The sequence below is a fragment of the Peromyscus leucopus genome, chromosome 17 (genome assembly GCF_004664715.2).
Source record: "Peromyscus leucopus breed LL Stock chromosome 17, UCI_PerLeu_2.1, whole genome shotgun sequence".
Taxonomy (NCBI): domain Eukaryota; kingdom Metazoa; phylum Chordata; class Mammalia; order Rodentia; family Cricetidae; genus Peromyscus; species Peromyscus leucopus.
In genome coordinates this window covers 2,591,659-2,615,848 of record NC_051077.1, presented here as the reverse complement: position 1 = coordinate 2,615,848, position 24,190 = coordinate 2,591,659, and the positions used below count along the sequence as shown (strand labels likewise).

Genomic DNA, 24,190 nt, shown 5'->3' with positions numbered 1-24,190 from the left:
ACTTGAAAGGGCTTCTAAGAAACCTACCTGAGACCACAGGGTGGATGCTAGGGTGCACCATAATGTTTTTATAACTACATTTATCCATCCCATTTGTCTTTTTAGTTTTTGAACTTTTACCTTTTTTAATTCATAATTTAAAAAATTTCAAATAACAACAATAACTTTAATTTTAAACACATTTCTTAAGACCAGAACTTGTTCGCCCAGCAACAACTTTATATCAGCATAACTTGACGGGGATTCTTGAAACCGCTGTTAGAGCCACCAACGCCCAGTTTGACAGCCCAGAGATCCTCAGGAGGCTAGATGTGAGGCTGCTGGAGGTATGTGAGGCTGCTGGGGGCGTGTGAGGCTGCTGGGGGGCGTGTGAGGCTGCTGGGGGCGTGTGAGGCTGCTGGGGGGAGTGGGGGTGCTGGGGGCAGCTGAGTCCCAGTGTCCTCTCTAGTTATTGTGTCAGGCACAAATCGGTAAGTCATTCCTGGAAACGAAACATCCTGGGTGTGCTCTGCCCTGTGTTAGAGGAGGCAAGTTCCCCTGCTTAAGTCACACACCGTCTCACTAAGGGGACAGCTCCCAAGGCAGACGCTGTGCATGAAGCAGGCCCCACAGAGCATGGGGGCGTCACAGGTGTTTAGCAGTAAACTGGAGGTGATTCGAGTGGTCAGCAGGCAGGGGCCACATCTCCTCAGATGTGGTGTCTGGTGGTGGTATGACAGAAGGGCTGTGCTGGAGGTGAGGCTGTGAACATGAGTCCTTACTGGCTGATCTCTGGTCACTACTAGAACCCACTGGTTCTCTTGAAAACGGGCCTTTTGAGGTTTAGGGCCTGATAGGAGGCCGTGTGGTTTTGTCCTAAAACGGTTCTGAACTTTGAACCTGTCTGTAGTGTTGGCAGCGCACATGTGGTGTGTCGCCCTGCTTCTCACCACTGTGGGTGCTGTGCTGGTGAGGAGGAGCCCTCCGCTGGCTCGCACAGCAGAGCACTGCCTGGTGTGACCCTGTCCCTTACTTTACCACGCTTTCCTTGAGTGGTTAGCAAGTTCTTCAGCGGTAAGTACAAGCCTTTCACTCGTGTGTTGTTTATCACTGCAGGTGTCTCCAGGTGACACTGGATGGGATGTCTTTAGCCTGGATTACCACGTCGACGGACCAATTGCCACCGTAAGTCATCTGTGTCCTCGTGTGGTATTCACAGCTGCTGGATTGCTGGACATTTTATCATTTCAAACTGGCTTTCTTGTCTAAAAACTAAGGTTCCAAGTAATTGTGCTCTTAGGATATGCCCACTGAATGAGTTGCTTAAGCCAGATAATTATTAATGAAAGCTGAAATGCTCTATTATTTTAAGAATTCTTAGAAATATCATTTGTTCTGTCACAGGTTTCAGCAAGTGCTTCATAAACGCATTGTTCATTTTACACCATTATTCTTAGACTGTGGCAACTAATTTAGGATAATTTGGAAGGAAGCATAAAGTGTGTTTTCGGGGAATCGTATTTTTCGTACTTAGATGAAATTGGATATTTAGCATTCATTCAAGCAGATGAGTCGGTAGCTGTCACAGCGTTCACGGCCCTTCCACTCGTGTGTGAAGAAGGAGGACCATTTCTCCTGCCCCGTCACAGAAGCTTGCCTGGGGGATTGTCTTTACATGTCTGCGTTAAGCCGCCTTTCTTTAGGATTGAGTGAGTCCTCCTGACCACAGAACCCCAGAGACTTAGTCATCTCTGTGTCTGAAGTGCTGGGGAAATAAGTTGTATTTCTTTCATTATTGGGACTGTTTGCTAAGCAAGGTCTGGCTGGGCTCTAAAATCCCATCTCTAGTGGTGGCTGCAGAGTGGCTTCCAGACTGTCCCTTCTGTGGGGTAAATCACATCCTTGCTGTGACCGTTCCATGGAAGCCACATTCACAGAATGCCCCGAGTCTTAAGGCCACTGTGGCCTGAGAGCTGTTAGGGAGGGTTCTTTGACTCGTGAATCCCATATCTGACTTGGATCAAGTCAGAGCTCCTAGTTTAAATGCGCACCCGTTCTTAAGTTTAATCTTTCACCGTAGTCTGAGTGAGTGGCTTTTCTCCTCAGCTTGTGTCCCGAGCACTGATTAGTTTGCGAAACCGTGTGGTATTTCAGCAAATTATTTAAGACTTCGTATCATCTGCTTTGTTAGTTGATGTGTGTTATGTATTTTGATGCATGAAAGATGCAATGCCAAGGCCTGGGATGTAGCTCGGTGCTAGGGCACTTGCTTAGCATGTATGAGTAAGGTCCTGCGCTCCTTCCCAGGCCCTGAAGCAGAAGATGCCATAGTAAAGATAAAAAGTAAAGACTGTTAAGAAAGTGAACGGGCCTCGATGAGGAGCTCGATGGTGGTCTAGGTGTGTCATGTCAGAGTGACATTGTGTGCTGTGTAGAGCTAAGACTCAGGTTTTGAGTACAGCTTTAGCGGGACTGAAGAATAAAATAAACAGTTCATACCGCTGTAGCTTGAGTTTTTCTGCCTTGTCCACAGTCAGGACAAACCTCTGTCACCCGCCAGTCCCACAGCCGCTCAGACCCAACCAAGTAAACACAGAGACTTATTTTGCTTTCAAACTGTATGGCCGTGGCAGGCTTCTTGTTAACTATTCTTATATCTTAAAGTAACGCATTTCTACAAATCTATACCTCGCCACGTGGCTGGTGGCTTATCGGCGTCTTCACATGCTGCTGGTCATGGCGGCGGCTGCAGTGTCTCTCCGCCTCAACCTTCTGCTTTCCTGTCCTTTTATTTCTCCTCTCTGTTAGTCCCGCCTATCCTTCCTGCCTAGCCACAGCCGATCAGGTTTTATTTATTGATCAATCAGAACAACTTGACATACAGACCATCCCCCAGCACAGCCAAGTGCAGACCATCTCAAACCACCTGCACTCAGGCCCGTGGTCCTGATCATCCTCTATGCGGACCTGCTGGGTAACGCCACAAAGAACCCAAGAAGGGCTCCCACAGGACTTACAGAACATCCCACAGCATACCGCAGCTTTAGAAGAAGAAGAAGGACTCATGTCTGGTTGTTTGGTAGCTCAGCCAGGAATGTGTGTGTGTTGGGGTGCTCTCCTGCATGACTTCAGTGTTGTTTAGGGGTGGTGCAGTCTTAGCAGTTGCCATAACTGTAGGCATATTCTCACGCAAGCACACGTGTTCAAACTGGTATTGAGCTCGGTTTGTCAGATTTAATTGTATGTAGAAGTTGCCGAGATAGAAAAGGAGGGCCGGGGAGAGGGCTCAGTGAGTTAAACTTGGCTGTACTGGCTTGATGACTGCAGTTCAGGTCTCTGGCTCTCATGCTGAGTAGACGTGGTAGCCCTCCTGCCCAGGGCACAGGAAGCAGAAGCAGGAGCGTCCCCGGAATGAGCTTGCTAGCTGGGCGAGCTGAATTAGTGAGCTCTGGGTTCAAATAAGAGACTCTGTCTCAATAATAGATGGAGAGCAGTTGAAGACATCTGCGTGCATATGCACCCATTACACACACACACACACACACACACACACATACACACACACACACCAAAAAAAACCCACGAAAGATAAAAGGAAGCCTATTGTATAAATACAGTGTTTTTTTCTGCTTTTCCCTTGGTTAATTTGTGTGTTACCTGTTTCCGTTCTATTCTCATTAATTGAGGTTCTCATTTTTTAACAGAAGTTAATTATAGTAGGAATAAATCTTGTAGCAATCATATAATTATATCTTGTATAATAGCAATGTTAGCTTCTACTAATTCTAAGATATAAAATGTCAGTGAAATTTTTGGGTAAGTCTAATTTGGGACGTTGTGAAATTCACAACCCAGGTTACTGAAGAACACATTAGCTAAATACAGCTCATTAACTATATGAAGTATTTCTGGTTGACCTTGAGTTCTGCTTTTCATGAGTCTCATGTTATTTGTGGTAAAGTCCATCCAGATTGAAGTGTGGTGAGGTCACTGAGTCTTGATTCCAGCTGCAGAAGGCTGGTTTGGAGGCCTTGTGGCCATGCTGTGTGCTAGGACCTGAGGTTGGTGAGGGAGGTTGAGAACAGGACATCATCAGGGCTGCTGTCCCACACTGGGCAGGATGGAGACTTGCTCACTGTTGAGGTCTCTGCAGATGAGGAGGAGTCTGGAGCTTGTTGCTGTATATCGGGACTATAGTTTCCCTTAGGTGAGCTGTGGAGCCAGATGGTGAAACTGCTGTGGGTGACTCCTGCTTCCCGGGCAAAGCAGTGAGTGTCTTCCTCTTATGTAGTCAGTACATGAAAGATGGCTTAACTGAATTTTTAAAATCTGTGAGAATGTGGTACTTCAAAGGCCACTCCAGGATGTATCATGTCAATAGAGAAGAATCCAGTAATTGACTCATGGCATCCAAATCAGTCATGTTAATTTCTGTTATCACAGAGTGATAATTAGTAGTGTAGGAAGCACGTGGTACACAGATAATCCCCCAGGCCCCGGATTTGATTTCCAGATTACTTAAGAGCAGTTTCCAGTCACTCCTGTGTGTAGCTGTTTGCATGCTCTCCACCGTCGTCCTCCTCCTCCTCCTCCTCTTCCTCTTCCTCTTCCTCATCATCATCATCGAGTGCCTTCCAGAGCTGTAGGAGGAAGTGCTAAATGGTCTTATTAATAAAAAAAAAAAAACCCAGAGCCAAATAACCTGCCACCCAAGGAACAACATGCCAGCAGACCAGTAAAGCCATGGAACATGTGGCAAAACATAGATTAATAGAAATGGGTTAATTTAAGATATAAGAGCTAGCTAGCAAGAAGCTTGAGCCATAGTCCATCCAGTTCATAATTAATATGAGCCTCTGTGTGTTTATTTGGGTCCGAGCGTGGGTGGGAAAGATTTGTCTGGATCACAGGGCCGGGCAGGACCAGAGAAACCTTCAGGCTACACAGAGCCTGCCCTTGAGTGGTATAGGGGGTATGCATAGGCGGTCCTCGTGGCGTAGATGTGCGAGGTACACAGAGGAACACAAGCTGAGCTGGCCTGCAGCTATAGTTCTGCTAACGTGTAAGGAGCAAGGTTAAAGTTCCAGGAGTCTAAGGAGACTGGCGTGGGGTCTAGATGGACCAGTGGGAGATGAAAAGGTGGGTGGGTTGAGCAGCACCCAGGGTCTCCTGTAAAGGCCACAGGACAGACATGGACAAGGCAAGGTGCTTTTGTGATCCGAGCTCCCTCAGAGCAGAGTGTGGCCTTCCTCCTGTGCTGAAGGCACATCCTGTGCAGGGTTGGTGCGGCAGCTGGGACGGAGCGTGTGTGCATGTGCTTCCTCCGGTGGCACTGACCTAAATTCCGTGTCCTTTACCGATGTTCAAGTGTAACTGGAGAGCCTGAACGTTTATTTGTGACACTTAGCCAGCGCCGGAGGCATGACAGGAGGAGGGCGGGAGGGGTCTCTGCATCAGGACCCGTCCCTTGGGAAGCCACATCCAGGGCATCAGATAGAGGTGTTGGAAAGGAGTCAGTAATCCTGTGATGATGACCTCAGGGTCGAGGTGCTGCTAGGCTAGCTTCTGCTTTTGTGGCTGTTGTCACTGAAGCGAGTGACCCCTCTGTGTCTCTTAGAAGTTGGGGTCACAGTCAGGTGTCCAAGTTTAGACCGATGTGGGCTGGGTTTAAAGTCCTGGCGAGTTACGGCTGGAGAGTTGGCTCAGTGGTTAAGAACACTTGCTGCATTCCGGAGGACCATGTTCTACTCCTGGTACCCACACAGCGGCTCACAACTGTCTGAAGCTAGAGTCCCAGGGGATCCAGTGTCCTTTTCTGGCCTCAAGGGATACCAGGCTTGCACATGGTGTACAGACACACATGTAGGCAAAACATAAAGCATAAAATAATTGAAAAAAAAAAAGCTGGGCATGGTGGTGCACACCTTTAATCTGAGCACTTGGGGGCAGAGGCAGGCAGCCCTCTTGAGTTCGAGGCCAGACTGGTCTACATAGCGAGTTCTAGGACAGAGAAACCCTGTCTTGAACTGGATGGGGGAAGAAAAGTCCTGGTGAGCTGTCTTCCTGCCATACCACCTCTGCCCTGTGTCTCAACTCCAGGACTGCTGGGAACATACCTGCCACTGCTGCCACTGGGAGTCTGCCTGCCTGGCCTACAGGGACCACGTGGCTGATATGGTTATGGTGTGGTTCTCCTGGAGCGTGCTGTACCGTCTAGGATGTGCTGGAACCCTCCCTGTGTTTGCTGATTTCGGGAGGCTAGGCCCCGGACTAGGAGACTCTTTGCACAAGCCACGGCCTGTCTTTTGTCTCTGTAGGTATTCACACGAGAGTGCATGGGCCACTACCTGAGAGTGTTTAACTTCCTGTGGAGGGCCAAGCGCATGGAGTACATCCTCACTGACATCCGGAAAGGACACATGTGCAATGCGAAACTCCTGAGGAACATGCCAGGTAAGGCCAGGGGAGGCCAGGGAGCCTGCACCACCTCAGTGTCGCGCTCCCACAGTGAACGTAAAAGTCTCAGAGTAACTGTGCTGGAAGGACTCACTGTCGTGTTTGAGTTTGGTTTTTGAAAAGGCTTATTTGGATCATTGTATCTTGACTTCCTTAGAGATTTAGAGAAAATTAAGTCACGGTGGATTTTTTCCCCATGCCATGAAGATTCTTTTAAAATCACATTTGTTTTTTCACGACTGTTCATGGGTGTAGTTGTGTGAGTGCCTGAGACTGTGTATGTGCGCTGTGTGTGCTTGGTGCCATGAGACCGGAGGAGGGTGCTGGGTCCCTGGAACTGGCATTACAGACAGTGTGAGCTGCCATGTGGCTCCTGGCCCTCTAGCCCAGAGTCTCTGAAAGAACAGACTGCGCTCTTAACCACTGAGCGCCGTTCCAGCACCTAGTTTAATTTTCAAGGAAGGAAAACCTTCCAGTAGGTCCTTGTTCATTTCAAATTCACTTAGTGCCTTAATTATATTCTCTTGGAGGTGTTAATTTTTATTTTGACCACTATCCAGGATGTGGACATGTTTTATATTTTGTAATTTAGAACTATAGTTAAGAACTTAGGCATTTGGACAAGATTTTGTTAATGTTACAATATTGAATTACTTCAGTTATGAATAATTTTGAGTTCATTATGTTGAAATCGATTATGAAAACATTTCATAAACCTCTAAAGAACAACTGAACAGAATCTGCCCTTGGATTAGTAAAATTAATTATTATAAATAAGCACAGTTTGAAGGAAGAGGTTTCCTCATCACTTCTTCAGTTGTAGGCTGACTCTAGACAGCTTCCAAAGGTCCAGACGGACGGCAGGCAGTGGCGCTACCCAAGCCAGGGTGACCTCAGACAAGAGTGGCCTGTACCAGGGTCTTGACACAACCAGCTAGTCACTGATGCTGGTCCCTGGTTGGTGGCTGAGGAGGACCGGGATGCGGCTGCGTTCCTGTTCCTCTGATGAAGCCGACAGTGTGGGGATGAACATGTCTCCTTCACCGCCTTCTCTCTCACAAAGAAGCTGGCCTCTCAGTCCTCAAGGAGAAAGAACAGTGTCTTTGTGCAGAGCTGAGGCGAGCCTTGTGCAGTGAGGTGCTGCCCTCTCCGCCCCTGTCTGACCTGCAGTTGTGTTCTCTTTTGTTTAAGCTGTGTGCTTGCTCACGGAGATGCACAGTGACGTTTAGACAAGTGTGGAAGATAGTTCACTCTGGGAGGGCTGACAGCAGAGCGCACTGGTTGGAGGCAGTGCGCTCTGTTATGTGTAAGATACGTAAGTAAGTGGCCGCAGGTTGGCTTAGTGGTTTAGAGTACTCTTGCTCTTGCTGAGGACCCAGGTTCAATTCCCAGCACCCACACGATGGTCACAAACACTCTAGTCCCACCCAGAGGAACTGATGCCCTCTTCTGACAGCCTCCAGCCCCAGCATGTATGTGGTGCATGTGCGTACATGCAGGCAAGCTGGCACTCATACAACAATAAAACAAATGCTAATTTATCACCAGATAGTAAGAACAAATAAACCTAAAGAAACGGAAGTAATGATTCCCTTTGGAATGAGTGTGTATGAAGCAACACATTACGCCTGGACTAAAATGGTGACATAACACGCTGCTTCTCTGACCGCCGAGTAGGACTGCTCCTGCTGGCTAGGGTCTGCAGTGAGGCCGTGCCCCCGCCGAGCGCTGTGTCTGCCCTGGAGGTGCCCTTTCAGGTGCGCAGTCGCCAGTCAGTCCTAGAACCTCTCGGGAGGCATTGTGGAGACCTCTGTCACATGTCCTTCCCTCCAGTGGAGAACAGTCCAAGGCTGAGCGAGGGAAGGGACGGCCAGCCTTCTGTGATCGCGTGTCTGTACCATGGGTTGAGGCTTAGGTTTATTGGAAGGCAAAAATGGAAGCCTTGGAAAAATGAGTCATGAACAAGCTAAAGTGAACCAAAGGTGGAAGGCCTGTGGAGGAACCCAAGCCAGCTTCAGAAGCCCTGCACAGAAGCCATGCATGAGGAGCCTGGAAGAAGGGCACATATGACAGTTTCCCGGTCACTGCGCTGTAGGAAGCTTTGGGGACATGATGTTGGATGGGTGCCCGGGCTCAGCCTCCTCCTGCGTCACAGCCTCACTTGCCGCTGCTACTGCTGACACCTTCTGCTCAGTGTTCTCCTCTGCGAGGCTTGTCCCTGCAGCAGACAGTAAAGGTCGGGAGGCTGAGCCAGCCTGTGGTCTCCTGAAAGCCACAGGGATCAAGGGTTCACCTTCTGCATACACCACATTGGATCACTTCTGAAGTGAGCACTGTTACTCTTGGGGTGAGCACTCTTGGGGTGTGTCTGCAGCTGCTGAGCCGCAGCCGTCGGGGGCTGCATTGCCTGCATGTGTGACGGCCACGGCCACGCCAGCTGCCTTTGGGAGGATGGCAGTGGTTCTGGACTGAGGTGTGGAAGGGCAGTTTGTATGCATTGCTGATCATCGGAGGGAGAAGAGCGGCGCTGAGGAGTGACTGGGGCTACAGTCTGATGTGCAGCACAGCCAGGCTGCTTGGCCGCCGTGTGTGTGTGTGTGTGTGTGTGTGTGTGTGTGTGTGTGTGTGTGTGTGTGTGGTGATCTATTTAATGACGATACATCTTACAGCGATGGTACCTTACATGTCTTCCTCTTCAAAACCTGTGTGTGCGGAAACAGCTCTCCGCCTGCCTCCACAGTGCCACTGTCTACGAGATGAAATCTGCAAAAAAGTCCTCAGAACAGCACCCAGCTTGAGCCCAGCAGTGAGCCATTGTCTTTGTGAGTGACACTTGCCTGTATTTCACACACACCGAATGAGGTTAGGAAGGGCATGAGGGCAGCTGGATGGTGAACACAAGACATGAAGAAAAAAAACGCTAGTTCCTGAAGCATCTTTAAATCCCAAGTAGAAAATGAATCAGCTAGGTATTTGATGGAGCCACCTTAAACAGAGCAGGGCCAGGGGAAGTGCAAGTTGGGGAGCGTAGTTTGAAGCTTCGATGAAACTGCCTTAGGGCATTTCTTTAAAAAGGAATCTTGGACTTAGGGCCTGTCCAGGAGCGCCTTGCTGAAGATGCCTGGGACACTGAAGATCTCTGAGTAGCCTTTAGAGGGCGGTAGACAACCAGGAATGAATCTGCCTAGCGTCTTGATAAGCAGAAGGGAAGGCTGGTCATTAAGAAGATTTGAGTATCTGCCTGCATTTGTGTGTGCGCACCATGTGTGTGCCTGGTGTCTTCAGAGCTGGGGGAGGGTGCGGGTCTCCGGAAATTGGCATTACTGACAGTTGTGAGCTGTTATGTGGGTACTGAGAAACTGAACCCAGGTCGTCTGCAAGAACAGGAAGCGCTCTTAACTGCCAAGCCATCTCTCCAGCCCCCTAATAGACGTTCCTAACTTGCTGTGTAAAACTGGGTGTTAACCCAACGGGGTACACTTGTATGTTCACTGCACCTCAGTGCAGGTTGGTGCTGTTCTGAGACCATTCTTACAATTTTTTACGGTTCTTCTGGGCCATCATAAAACATACTTTAAGCATGTATTTTGTATGCATTTTCAGGGTACTGGATAGAGTCAGGGGATAGCAGGTATGAGTTATATATTCAGGTATAAAGGAATATGCTGTGCTTTTAAATATAGCCCATATTCCTCAGCCTACCAGCAGCTGGCAGACTGTTTGGACTCTTTGGCCAGAGGGGACAGCCGTGAGGGTAACAGATTTCCGTCGTGCCCGGAGGGGTTGAGTTCTCAACTTTGTTTTCCAACAGCCAGTGGCCTCACTGTCAGTTGTTCCTATGGAAGAGTGTCTCCTTCACAAGGTGAAGTGATGGGTTTTCCTAGGAAGAAAACCATGTCTGTCCTGTGTGCAAACTGAAGAAGGCGCATGTTAACATTGGTCAGTGTGGCCCTGGTCACGCAGGTCTGTGGGCAGGGTTTGAGTCCTGGGATGGAAGTGAATCAAGCAGCTCTCCAGCTGGATCGCTCAGCCTGGAGGCTGTTGCAGGATGTACTCAAAGTGCACAAATGTGAGGTAGCATGCCCTGATACACATGGAGGTTTCAGTGTGCACTGCTGGGGTCCAGGGAGGATCCCCTGGAACATTTACCATCAAGGGGGTGGGGGTGGGGGGACAGGCAGAGCTCTTTCCTTCCAGCTCGGGGCGAAAACCCAGAGTAGCTCTGCAGAGACTTTCCTCTGAGGTTGCAATCATGCATAACTGAGCGCCTCTAGACAGAGGAAGGTTAGTCCTCTGCGTGGAAATCAGAAGTCCAGTTGTATGGCGTTAGGTTAGCTAGCCCGGTTTCAGTAGAGAAAACCACACTCTGTTCTATGCTTCAAGAGAACTGGGAAGCAAAGTCTCCTTGTCAGATGCATGTCCACCCTTATGTGACTTTTCCCAGGGAGATGCGAACAGACGTCTGCTAACTCCAGACAGGGAACCAAGTCAGACCACAGTAGTAATTACCCTGAAGTTGAGCTCTGCAGACCAGTGAGTTTATTGGGGTCAGGAGTATTGGGGAGGGGCTACTTGATGGAGCACGTGTGACCCAGAGGCAGCTGCATCACCGGAACCCCATCCTGGCTTGGGTACGGCTAACCTAAGCTGTGTCCCTGGAGCTTGCTCTGCACCCCTGTGGATGCGCAGGCAGCTGGACGGGTTGACAGGCCTCCTCCTGGTGGTGTCCCTGCACCTGTAAAGACAGGCCTTACAGCTTCTCTGGACTGGGGAGGTCCATATTAACAGGCTCACCCACCTCCCTCTGTCTGCTCGGACTGTTGCAATTCAAAGAAAATGGCTACACAACAGCTGTATTCATAGACTCAGATTCCAAACTGTGGGGGACCTATGGAGTGTGATACTCCTCTGAGGGTCCTGTGCTGGGTGCTGGGTGGGTGCACTCCTGGTTGAAGGCTCCTAATAGTCACAGGGGAAGTGGCATGGCACCTGTTGTGTGGACACATAGCTCTCTTCAGCTATCTGGGGTCCTGATGGGAGCAGTAGGGAATCTTTGGAGTTTTGTAAGGAAGGTGCTGTGACTTCTGCACATGCATGTCTACTCCCTGGAGTCCCTGCCTTTCTTCTCACTGAAGTAGGGCCCACCCTGAGGCCTCTTGTCATCCAGATGACTAGGGGGATGTAACTAGTCCATGTGTGGTGGATGGGCCAGAAGCAGAGAAGACATAAGGCTTCTGTTTATGCATGATGCTCACCTCTGTAAAATCAACTCTATACTCAGCCGCGTGCTGTGTATGTGTTGCATGTGGGCGTGTGCCCATGACCGAGCAGAGACCAGCAGAGGGCATCATCTAGTGTTCTTCTGTCACTTTGCACCTTCCTCCCTGGGCTGCCAGTCAAGCAGCCCCTGAGAGCCCCTGTCTCTGACCCTCCAGTACTGGAGTTCCAGGCATGCATAACCGTGCTTAGCCCTTCACATGGGTACTGGGGATCTGAAATCACGTCCATGTGCTTGCAAAGCAAGTCCTCCTACCACCGAGCCACCCAGCGCTGTACTTACTTGTTAAATATGATTGTATCTTGTTTCATGCTGTTCCTCCTCAGGCCTCATCTTTGATAAAGTAATGTGTCTCTCCTTGATTGTGTAGCCAGGTCCTTTAGCTAAAGCACACAAGTGGGTGGAGAGCTCGTGTCCTGCTCATGTCCTTGGAATAAGGCTTGTGGCTTCATTGGGGGGCAGCTTGCGGCAGAGGTCTGTGCTGTCACCAAGCACCTCCCCTGGTGACACCCTGTCTCTTGCAGAGTTCTCTGGGGTGCTGCACCAGTGTCACATCCTGGCCTCCGAGATGGTCCACTTCATTCATCAAATGCAGTACTATATCACCTTTGAGGTAAGCCGGCTTCCGCCCCATGCTGTGTGGCTCAGCAGTGTGAGAGGTGATGCCTTCAGAAGAATAGGCCCTCCAGAGTCTCAACTCGTCCTTTCAGGTTCTGGAGTGCTCCTGGGATGAGCTTTGGAACAGAGTGCAACAGGCCCAGGACTTGGACCACATCATCGCAGCACACGAGGCGTTCCTGGACACCATCACCTCCCGCTGTCTCCTGGACAGCGACTCCAGGGTAAGGCTCACTCCTACAAACCAGGACCAAAGCTGTCTAACACAGCAACTTGGGGTCAGTGGTCGTTGAGAAAGGCTCATTAAACCTGGTATTTGAGGCTCACTTTCTGAACAGAACTGAAGTAAAAGTGAAGTGAGTGCATGCTCTCACAGCTGCCATGGCTGTGAGAGTGGTGAGCAGCAGTACACTGTTGACGGTGTATGGAGCAGGAGAATCCGTCATGAACGACGACACCCTTTGGAGCTGTGGCAGGATGGACACCAGAGAGGCACCTAAACATCAGAACAAGTGGTGGCATGTATCAAAGGCCCAGAGAATGCAGAAATCTAGAGCTCTGGACGTCTTCCTCTTTCTCCTTGCTGGGAATCAGTCCCAGGGCCTTGCATCCCTAGACTGAGCGCCCCATCCTGTGGTCGTGTTGTTAGTCTGTAGGGATAATAGTGTTTTAGTTAGTGGTGTATGGCTGCATGAATTTCAACAGACTGTGCACATCTGAGCTTGAGCATCTCCTGGCCAGGGCTTTCTACTGAATTCCTTTCTTGTAGAGGGCCCTGTTCTGGGAAGGTGCTGAGTAGTAAGGCTCTGGAGTTCTGATTTCCTTTAAAGATCCGGCTCAAGAAAGAACACGTTCTGAGTTTGAAGTAGGGGACTGCATCTGTGTGAAGTACCAAGAGCGTTTCTTGGTGTGGACTGCTCGAGACACACGTAGGGCGTGTGTCTGCCTATACTTTACCAGGGCTTTTGTTTTGTGTTCCAGTCCTCTGCATTAGCCTACTGTGGTGGAGAAAAGTACTGGATAAACTTCATTGTTATAGTGTGACAAATAGTGACCAAAGGCATTCTATGTGGAATTTGCTTTCTAGATACTGAAATGATGGCCTAGAAGTGGTAACATACTTTGAACATAATTAGTAACTCATGCAATGTGCACCTGAAGTGGTCTGGGGCCCTGCTGACCACTTTTACTAGGTTCAGTCTCTGTGAGGTTTCTATTACAGTGGGCATCACCTCTGTCACCTGGCACCCATGTTTGTTATGAAGGGGGTCTTTGGCCATTCTGTGATGTGTCATGGACGTGGAACATGTGAGCCAGAGTCAGTGTTCACACCAAAGACAGGCTCTCCTTGTCACTCCAGGGTTCTCCTGTTTCCAGAGGCACGATGTAAATTTGTGGGAATTAAATGATATGACTCACCATGGTAACCGACTTGTAGATATAGCTGCTACCTTTTTCAAGCTGTGGAAGTCATGTTTTCTGTTGTTTTGCATAGGTTTAACAGATGTGAAAGTCACCAGCTGTAATGTTGGAATTGTTAAGGACTGCACCTGCAGGGCACCCTGTTCAGGGTGTTCTCTCTGGCTCTGCTAACGTGGGGCCTGAGCCATGAAAGGATGGGGAATGGCTGAGAGACAGGTTGAGTCACCCCGGCTCTCACCTTTATAGAATAGCTGTTGTGGATATGGGCAGAGTCCAGAGATTCTGCTGCTGCCTGCTTGTGGGCAGTGGTCATGGGGAGTGTTTGGGGGTCCCAGCCAGCTCACTGAAGGAGCCTCACCCCAGGCTCCAGCAGGCCTGGAACTGTGCCTTCCTGGGTGTTTAATATAATGATTGGCTGTTGTTTGTTGCTTTAGGACAGGGTCCTGCTCTGTAGCTCAGAATGCCTGGAACTCGTGGTCCTCCTGACTCCAGAGGACATTGTTGTTGTTTGTTCCTAAGAAAGAAATCTCTTGTATAAAACAGAGTAAGGCAATCTGTTGTGGACATAGTAATTTCAAGTGTGGTACTTTGATTATGCCACTTGTGAAAAAGTCAGTGATGACAATACACAGAGCTAGTTGGAAGGAGGGATGACAGACAGGTGCAGATATGTGTGTGTCTCATCCTTTGTTTGTGCAGTGTTGAAAACACTGAGCAGCCCACTGAGAAGGTGCAGGCTGGAGGCAGCATGGAGCGTGCAGTTGCAGACCCCTGAACAGACCAGTACCCACAGTGCACACTCCACTTAAAGGAAACGTCAGTTAGTGATCTCAGGGGCGAGGCAGTGTTCCAAAAAGAAGGTGTTTTTGTTTTTGTTTTGTTTTTGTTTTTGTTGTTGTTTTCACATGACTACAATAGAGAAACTAGAGAACTACATCCTTATCAAATTTAAATGTAGCCATCTCCATTCTAGTTTTATCATAATAAAATTCTGACAGAGAACAGGTTGAACTTGCTTGAGCCTGTGGTCAGAACCAGCCATGTGGCTGCCTGTCAGGAATGGCGTCCCCTGATCAGGTCCTTCTGGCTCTCTGCATTGCTGTGCAGTTGAAGGACCCAGGTCACATGAGTGCATTATGGGAAATGAGAACCAGGGATTGTTTATTTCCAGCATCTGTTCTTGGGTTAGCTTGTTCTCAGAGTTGCTCAGCAAAGGCTCCGGTTCTGTTTGACTGGAGATTCAGTTAGCTCAGCTGTGGGTGACACTGCCTGACATCTCAGCATGGCCTAGAGATGGGCAGTAGGGACAGCGTCCTTAGCTGTGGAGTGAATGTGAGATAGCTGCTTCTCTCCAGGCTGGCTGGAGCACGTCTTCTAAAGTGTCATGGTTTGAATGAGGATGGCTCATATGTTTGAATGCTTGGTCCCCGGTTAGTAGAACTGTTTGGGAAGGATTAGGAGGTGTGGCCTTGTTGGAGGAGGTGTGTCACTGGGGCTGAGCTTTGAGGTTTCAAAAGCCCAGGCCAGGCCCAGTGTCTCTCTGTGTGCTGCCTGTGGATCAGGATGTAAAGCTTTCAGGTACTGCTCCACTGCCGTATCTATTTCCCTGCCATGGTTTTGGAATTAAATGTTTTCTATATGAGTTGCCTTGGTCCTGGTGTCCTCTCAAAACAATAGAACAGTAACTAAGACTCAAAGCAAGGACTAGGAGGAGCCTCTCCATCTAGGCACACAGAAAGCACACACGTGATATTTAGTATGTATACATCCTCAGTTCACACTTTGTGCAGTACGTTACTTTAGAACAGTCCATTCTCAAGAGTCAGAATTCAGTGCTGTGGGAATCCAGCAGCCACCAGTGAGCAACAGCAACCGCTTTGGTAGGGTGGAGGCCTCATTACCCCATGGCTTCCTAGTCACCACTAGTGTCTCTGCGGTTTAGAGGGCAAAGCACTAGTACAATATCTTTGAGTAGAAATGCCTCACTAGCACGTTGAGGTTCTGTTCATTTGAGAACGCTGTGTCTTTTCAGGTACTTTTAAATCAGCTCAGAGCTGTGTTTGATCAAATTATTGAACTTCAAAATGCCCAAGATGCAATGTACAGAGCGGCTCTGGAAGAATTACAGAGACGACTACAGTTTGAAGAGAAAAAGAAGCAGCGTGAAATCGAGGTACGGTTTTTAACCCACGCTCTCCCCGTTGGCCGGCAGTCTGGGCAGCGGCAGCAGCAGCTGCTCCCCTGCTGAAATCCGCACGCACACAGAAGCGGGTGCAGTCCGCTCCAGTCGGAGGACGTTCTGACTCCTGTCCCATTGAGTGCTGTTCCGGTGTCCGAACTGGACACTGTACTATTGTCTCCAGAGTCGGCCTGGCGCTCTGTCACTGACTTGAAGCTGAGGGATCAGACACCTTGACTTGCTTACTGACGCATGAGCTAGGTTCCCTTCGGACATTTTTGTGTATTCCCAGTAGCCTGAAATAAGTAAGATCCATTAAACAAGTCAGGCTGGTGGTGGGGTTCCTGTGCTTGCTGGCCTGGACCGTCTGCTCTGTCTAGGTGCTTGCCTCGGGGTCATGAAAGGCAGCTTGTTTGGTCGGCAGTTAGGCTGGTTTACTGCCAGCCCATGTGAGGGGCCTGGCAGCCAGGTCACAGGCACTGAAGTATGGTAGAGTTTGGAAGCAAGAGGATGTGTCCTTTTGGTACTACTGGGTTATCTGCTGGCTGCAGTGGTTTGTGGGTACCTCTGAAGAGCCCTGGGATTTGCACACACATAATCTCCTGATCCATGCCAAGCAGCCTGTGTGTGACTGACAGACGCAAGATTTTGATAATAGCTCGATGGCTGCTTGTGTGCATGGAGGTGGTCTTCCCAGATGTCAGCTGTCAGTGACGGAAGGGACACAGCCACACGAGTGTGGGTTTACTGGGTGTGTTTCAGAGAGAGAGGGAGAGCCGTAACACTGAAACTGCCTGCCAAATTTATTTAAATCCAAAAAGTAAAATAATTGTGCAACAGTCGTGCAGATGTGGGTCCACTGGGTCCGTGAGCGATGGCGCTGGCCCCTGAAAGGGTTTCAGCACTTGAGTGCCTTGCTGCGGGGGTTGGCTTCCGCTTCTGTCATGCTGCTGTTAGGTGGAGCGGTCCCAGAGGTCCTTCCTTCTGCAATTCATGGCTCCTCTCTACTCTCTTCCCACTTTTCTTCTCAAAACCTCCTCTGTTATTATGATATTTCCAATTCAAATTTAGGATTGAAGGGCTTTTACTTCCTTTAGTTTTACAAACTACACTTTATACATTGACATTCTTGGTTCTAGCATTAGCATACTTACTTCCTGCTGCCTGTGACACCCACACTTCTGTACACACCCCTGTGCTCAGTAGGATTCCGGGACCAGTACCAGCCACAGAAATTGAAAAATACCGTGACTAGTGCTACTTCCTGAGAATCTGTCTCACTAGGTGATGCATGCCGAGTCACGTTGTCCTGTCCTGTGGAGTGGGTTCATAATGGTGACCTCTCATCGCAGTGAGCATTAACTGGCTTCATTTCTGCTGTTCTCTGTGTAGTAGAACGTGGATATGAAACTACAAAATTTTTACTAATTGATGTACCAAATGGAAAATATGTTATAGAACATTTGAGATCATTCCAAGAATACAGAACTCTTTGTATTGGTATAATAAAATTACTGTAACTCACTTTTGCAAAATAAAGGAAAGGATTAATTAATCCCCAGGAAGATCTGACTAAAGATCTGGGTGGCAGATCTGCCCATTGGTGAAATGCTGAGAGCGTCTTAGGTGAGAGTGAGCCTGGGAACTGCTGGCTTCGCACACTGCACCTACCGTCGCCCAGTGTGAGCACGCAGGGAAACAGGTTCTTTTGCAGAAGTGCTGGACATGAAATCCAAGATGACCCTGAGGTGAATTTTGGCATGAATAAGTGTGTTTTCCCAGCTATTTAAAAATCAAAGTTAACATGCAGCAGTCAGTTTTCTTTCTATCAGTGGCAATTGTGATGGACGTTTAAAAGAAATGCCACTAAAAAGAATTGTAATCTGCACATTTCCATAAGGAGCTCCACAACTTGACTTCCTTCAAGTTTTGATATCCATCCAGGCTGCTGGAACCAGTCCCCTGTGGATCCTGACGTTCTTCCAGTTGTAACAAACCATCCCGACGATAGCAACTCAAGGGAGAAAGGGTGGTTTCCCCCACAGTTCCCGGTTCCCGGTGGAGGAAGCTTGAGGGAGCTGTATCAGCCACCAGGAACAGAGAGCCAAGAATGCATGTGACCAGTCAGGGCCCAGCCAATGACAGCTGAGATGGGTCCTTCCACCTCAGTCAACAGTTTAGAAAATCCCTCCCAGACTTGTCTCTAGGCCAGCCTAATCTAGACAAGTCTTCATTGACACTCTTCCCAGGTGATTATCCATTTCATCAATTTGATAACTAAAACTAATCATCACAACTCCCTGCTTGTCTGCTTGACGCACAGATACATCACTTTAAACCACACCCCACTGTCTTAGTCAGGGTTTCTGTTGCTGTGGTGAAACATTGTGACCAAAAGCAAGTTGAGGAGGAGAGGGTTTATTCGGCTTACTCTTACACATTGTAGTCTATCACTGAACAAAGTCAGGACAGGAACTCAAACAGGGCAGGAACCTGGAGGCAGGAGCTGATGCAGAGGCCATGGAGGGGAGCTGCTTACTGGCTTACTCCGCTCGGCTTGCTCAGCCTGCTTTCTTATAGAACCCAGGGCCACCAGCCCAGGGATGGCTCCACCCACCATGGGCTGGGTCCTCCCCCATCACTTGCTAACTAAGAAAATGCACCGTAGGTTTGCTTACAGCACAGTCTCATGGAGGTATTTTCTCTGTTGAGGTTCCCTTCTCTCAGATTACTACAGCTTGTGCCAAGTTAGTATTAAACTAGCTAGCACATCTTCTGTCCCTCGTCCTCAAAGTCTCATGTTACTCTCCTGATGTAGAATACAATCCGATTTTAAAAGTTTCCAGCCTTAAAAAGTTCCATTGTTTTAGAAGTTCAAAGACTCTGAACTATGAACTCCTGTAAGATCTAAACAACTTGCATACTCTAACATCAAACGGCACGGAATTAACATTCCAGGTTCAAAATGAAACAATCAGGAGCATGGAAAGGAATAATCCTACTAAAACCTCAACTCCAACAGGGCTAATACCAAGTCCTGCAGTTCCATGTCTGGCTTCTGGGGCTCATGATGAAGTCGGCTGGGCCCCAAAGGGTTCGGGCAGCCGCATTCCCTCAGCCCCTCCCACTGTGGCGCACAGCTTCCCTCCCAGGCTCAGGCCAGATCCACTTCATGCCTGTAGCTCTTCCTCGAACATGTCCGGTGATCCTGGCATCCCCAGCACGCTGAGGTCTCTACCCCAGCTTCACACAGTGGTCTCTGAGGGCTCGCATCTCTATGAGCACCTCAACGCGGCCACACAGTGCCTGACCTCAGCTGCGCTCCGTCACCCCTTCCTTCCTGTGTCTTTTACACCTTTAAAACCAGTACCACCTTCTGGAGAGGTAGACTGCCCCATGAACCACAGCTGTGTCAGCTTCTGTGTGCTGACCCGAGGAAACACTTTTCCCTGGGTCCCGATGCAGACACCAGGTTTCTCTTTCATGGTGAGGAGCTCTGTAACAGCCACAGATGCTCTGTCTGTCCTTCACTGTCAAAAACTTGAAGCTTGTCCACACACCTTTCTAACAAATAGTTCATCATCTTTAAATTCAACTTGGCTCAAAAGCTCTGGACACTGGCAAAATGAAGCCAGATTCTTGCTAAAACATTCCAGGACTGTCCCTGATCCAGTTACTGATAGTTCTTGTTCTTGGAGGTCTCAGGAGCGTGGCCTGGGTGGCTGGAGATAGAGGGCAAATAAGCTGTTGGTCTAGTGGCTAATAAGAGGTGAGAGCACACATGTGAAAAATTGAGAAGGAAATAGTTTATTTCCTTAGATGTATGCAAATAGATTGATATCTGTAAATGAAGCTAGTGGTCTGTAGACACCCAAATGGCCTGCAGAAGATGTGCTAAAAGGCAGTAAGCTGTCGAAAGTACCATTAGCTAAGCTGTCAAAAGTACCATTAGCTCTGCTGGAAAGGCTCCACCCTGCCTAGCCACAGTTCCAAGTTACGACAGGGCCATTGCCAGACTGTGTGAAGCACCTAAGGCCGATAGGACTCAGAAAGAACAGGCCTGAGTTTTCAGTACCAACGGGCAAATCACATACAATGCAAATGAGAAATGCTAGCAAAACGAACAACTTCTCCAGACCGAGGTGTGTGCCGGGAATGCAAAGGTTCAGATCAGAAAATCTAGTCGATGGAAGAGAACTAGGTAACTCCCATACAGGCTGGCTGGACACACGTTCAGTGAAGTCTACCATTTGCTGGGGGGAGGGATGAAATGGTCTCACTGTATACAACCCAGTCTGGCCTCCACCTTAACCATTCTCTTGCCTCAGATGGGATTACAGGTGTGGGCTACCAGGCCTGCCTGGCTGAAAATGACGTTTTAGAATGAGAATAGGTGAACGTGTCCAAGGGAGATTGCCAGGGGAGTCCCGCTGAAGTCAGGAGTGCCAGCACTCGGCTGACTAGTGCCCTAGTGCCCACTGTCTGAATGAGGAACGTGGAGGGACCCAGGGCCATCTGTACCACAGCACCAAAGCCACAAGAAGATGGGTTAGTGGGAGTGGGTCACAGTGGTGTCTGAGCATATGACGCTGTTAGCGGTATGTGCAAGGAGGCATCTGTCCAGCAGTTGAACTTGCTGCTTCTAATTGTCCAGGGCCAGTGGGGGGTGACAGCGGCAGAGGAAGAGGAGGAGAACCGGAGGATCCGAGAATTCCAGGACTCCATACCAAAAATGTGTTCACAGTTGCGAATACTGACACACTTCTACCAGGTGCGTACAGTACAAGCCACGGTGCCCTCTTCCGTGACTGGCTTGCTTTCAGAGGTTAGAGATGTGGCTCATCCTTGTCACATGAGCAGCATCCAGGGTGGAGTGTCTCGGGAGCTGGTGGTCCCCCTGAGGATTCATCCTCGCTGGGCTCCCCTTGGGGCAGCTGTAGAGCTAGGATGAGAGCCTGGATGGGAGATTGGCCCTGGGGACCTGTGACTTCTCCTGCTCCCCAGAGGGACTGCATGAGCCTTGGGTGGTGCAGGCCGAGCGTGGCCTTGTGGAGAGATCGAAACCGTGAATAGTCACGATGACTTTGCTACATCACCATCTGACAGGACTTGTGTCCTACATGAGGGCTGCTTTCACAGTGGTGTGGACTCCCAGTAAACGGTTTTGATCTAGGATCTGTTCCCCCGTAGAGTGATGACTGAGCATGCATTTGTGAGCCAGTGAGATGTGAGAGAGAGCAGGGGCCCCTGAGCTCTGTGCTCATCACAGAATAAGATGCTTTGGCATCCATGACTGTTTAGTCCTGTAGTGTGAGTGCAGAGGGGACGTCAGGAGGCCAGTTGCTCTTACACGGAATGTATGCATTGCCTGTCTGACTGTACAGGCAGGGACCCCTGATGGGAGCAGACAGGCTGAGCGAGTTCCTGCTGGAGGCTCGTGGGTACAGTGGCGCTGGGGGGGGGGGGGGGCTGTGCATGGACAGGGCTTTGACTGACTCTGCTGCGTTTCATCCTAGGGTGTTGTCCAGCAGTTTCTGGTGTTGCTGACGACCAGCTCGGATGAAAGTCTCCGCTTTCTCAGCTTCAGGCTGGACTTCAATGAACATTACAAAGCCAGAGAACCCAGGCTCCGGGTTTCCCTGGGCAGTAGGGGGCGGCGCAGTTCCCACACGTGAGGCTTAGCGGGACTGTGAGACGCCCACTCAAGCCAGAGCCTCCAGGCAGCAGGGAGCTGCAGGTGCCCCCTGTCTGCACACAGGCCACAGTGTTTCAGCACTCCGTCTGCTGGAAGAAGTCTCATCACCCACTGGACCTGAGTGTAATGTCACCGAGTTCAGCAGGCTGCTCACCTACAATGTAGTCTTCATAGTTGAGAGATGCTGTGATGTGTTGGAGCATCTTATTTCCACCATGTAATTTATATTTGTCACTTTAAACAACAACAGCAACAGTTTCTTGCCACAAAAAAACTAGGGCAGTGGTGTGTTCCTAACTAAGAGTAATGTCACACTCTTTCCTACCATCTTCTGTAGAGACAGTTTTTGTTACCATGGTCACACTAAGTTGAAACATGTCTCTAGGAAAAGGAAATATGTAAATGTTTTACTTTGGTTTTAGTGTTTAAGACACTAGCCTGCGTGAGGACATCGATACCCAAGCGTCGCCTTCACATACTTGTTCTTACTTTCTCTTCCAAAGTTTACATTTTGATATTTAGTTTGCTATTTCAAATAACTTGTAAAGCAGTACAGAAGAACAGGAGCCATGTGGAGAGGGGTGTCCTGGGCTAGCACAGCCCAGCTGTGCAGACCACCAGCTGAGCACTGGGTACGAATGAAGCAAGGCGGAATTGTTTTATTTTCACAATTCTGATAAGTGTTGGAAAGAAGCAGCTTGGATGTTGGAGGGTTCCCTTCTTCCCTATTTTTTCATTGTGAATATTTATATACTACTGACCAGATGATGGAGGGAACTGTTTTTTTTGTAAAAATGTCCTATCCAGTCACATAATTATGCCTTTTTTATGTTGCATACGTGAGAACTTAGAGAATTAAAGACCATTATCTTTCAGATGTTTTGCCTATTTCTTGAGTAGTCTGGCAAAACTGTCCGCTTCCTGGGTCTGTGAGTTGGACCTGGTGGAATTTGGTTGACTGTGTTCCGGTACATGTGCAGTTTAATTTGTGAACTCATATACCACTTGGAGTGCAGAACTTGAGGGAGAGCAGGCAAGCACTGCTGTGCGCTGGTCCCTTCCACCAGCTGACAGCACAGCCAAGTTCCGGGGCACTAGAGTCCTGGCATCACAGGAGCGAGTTCATGGTGACAGCCAGGAGTTCTTAGGACATAGCTTTAACTTAATCTTGCCTTAAAAGTTTACAGATGCAAAGCTGGCTGTAGAGGTCCATGCCTGTGACCTCTACCTGGGTGGCCGGGACAGGAGGACCAGGAGTTCAAGGTCATCCTTTGCTACACAGGGAGTGTGAAACCGCTTGGGATTCATAAGCTCCGTCGTCCCCCCAAAATTCATAAAATCAGAACTTTGAAGCAAGTTTCCACATTGTGAGACATTGCAGCAATTCTGGTGTATGCTCTATTCCTGAGAAAGATTTCCAGTGTCGTTTGCTCATGGGTACTGCTCTTGTCTTGTCTGTTCCCAGTTCCTCCGGGGTTAATCCTCCGGAGGAGCCCCACATCCTGCTCTTGAGTGGCTCCTTTCTCAGGGGCAACTGAGTAGGAAGAGGCTGGTCTGGGCCTCACTGTGCCCTGCCTACTTTCCGGCGACTTCTGCCCCCTGAGAGCTGAAGGAGCACACCCTTCCACCACCCAGAGAGGGATTTGCGGGAGAGGGGGTCCATTTTCCTTGGGAGACAAACACAACTGCCAGTGTCCTCATGGTGGCATGGCAGGGAGACAGCTGTGCCAGGCATGGGAGAATCTGCCAGTCTTACGTATGGCGGATGGCACTGTGAGGAAGCCCCTGGGCAGCAGACACTCTGAACAACATGAAAACACTGTACCCGCCTCTCCTGGGTAGGTGCTGCAAATGATGTTTTGACAGTGAGTGAGGAGATAAACACCTCTCAAAAGACGTGCATCTGTGAGAAAACATTTTGAAAATGGATTTTCAGAAATGTTATAAAATTTTATGATTTCATTGGTAAGGATGATGTGTGTTTCTGCTTTTCTTTGTCTAAAACATGTAAGAAATACCACAATGTGGTTTTAAAACTCATTCAAAATGTTCAAGGCAGTGCGTTTTGGTAGCTGCCCCTACTTATCGAGATTTACAGTTCAGCACATTTACTCCGGAGCGTAGGTATTTACTGGACCGACTTCAGCACAAGCCCGGCAGGGCTGGCGCTGTGGCTGGACATCCGACAGAGTTTGGGGTATAGCGGGTGAGGCGTGTCTCTGTCCTGCCTTCTGTCCTGCAGTCCTTCTGGGGCCGTTGTTTTCAGGCATCACAGTCATAGGAGCCGAGTAGTACAACTCGCTGACTGAAGTATGACTTCCCATCATGCAGTGCAGCGTTAAGCCAAGTGTGGCAGAAGCAGGAAAGCCGCTTCAGGCTCAGCTCTTGCTGACGTCCCTGCACACATCTTCCTGCAGGGAAGAAACCGTGGCTGCTCACATGGTTTGAGATCTCACCCTCGTCCTCTGGAAGTTTGTTTTGGTTCAGTAGCGTGGGCAACATTCTGACAGTTCTCTTTACAGTCAGTCCATCCCCACGCTCACACCTCGAACTCACTGCCACA

The 24,190-nt window shown here is 49.2% G+C and overlaps 1 protein-coding gene across 1 annotated transcript in view; it reads left to right on the top strand.

The window, feature by feature from the left end:
- The window catches only part of Tubgcp3 (tubulin gamma complex associated protein 3), a 59,022-nt gene extending 36,518 nt beyond the window's left edge, over positions 1-22,504 (top strand). Inside the window, exons 15-22 of the mRNA XM_028881296.2 lie at positions 191-326; positions 1,096-1,164; positions 6,297-6,432; positions 12,238-12,326; positions 12,424-12,555; positions 15,786-15,926; positions 20,587-20,703; positions 21,449-22,504. Coding sequence (XP_028737129.1) covers positions 191-326; positions 1,096-1,164; positions 6,297-6,432; positions 12,238-12,326; positions 12,424-12,555; positions 15,786-15,926; positions 20,587-20,703; positions 21,449-21,607 — 979 coding nt within the window. The 3' untranslated portion in view covers positions 21,608-22,504. The remainder of the gene's footprint in view (positions 1-190; positions 327-1,095; positions 1,165-6,296; positions 6,433-12,237; positions 12,327-12,423; positions 12,556-15,785; positions 15,927-20,586; positions 20,704-21,448) is intronic.
- Positions 22,505-24,190: the final 1,686 nt, after the last annotated feature.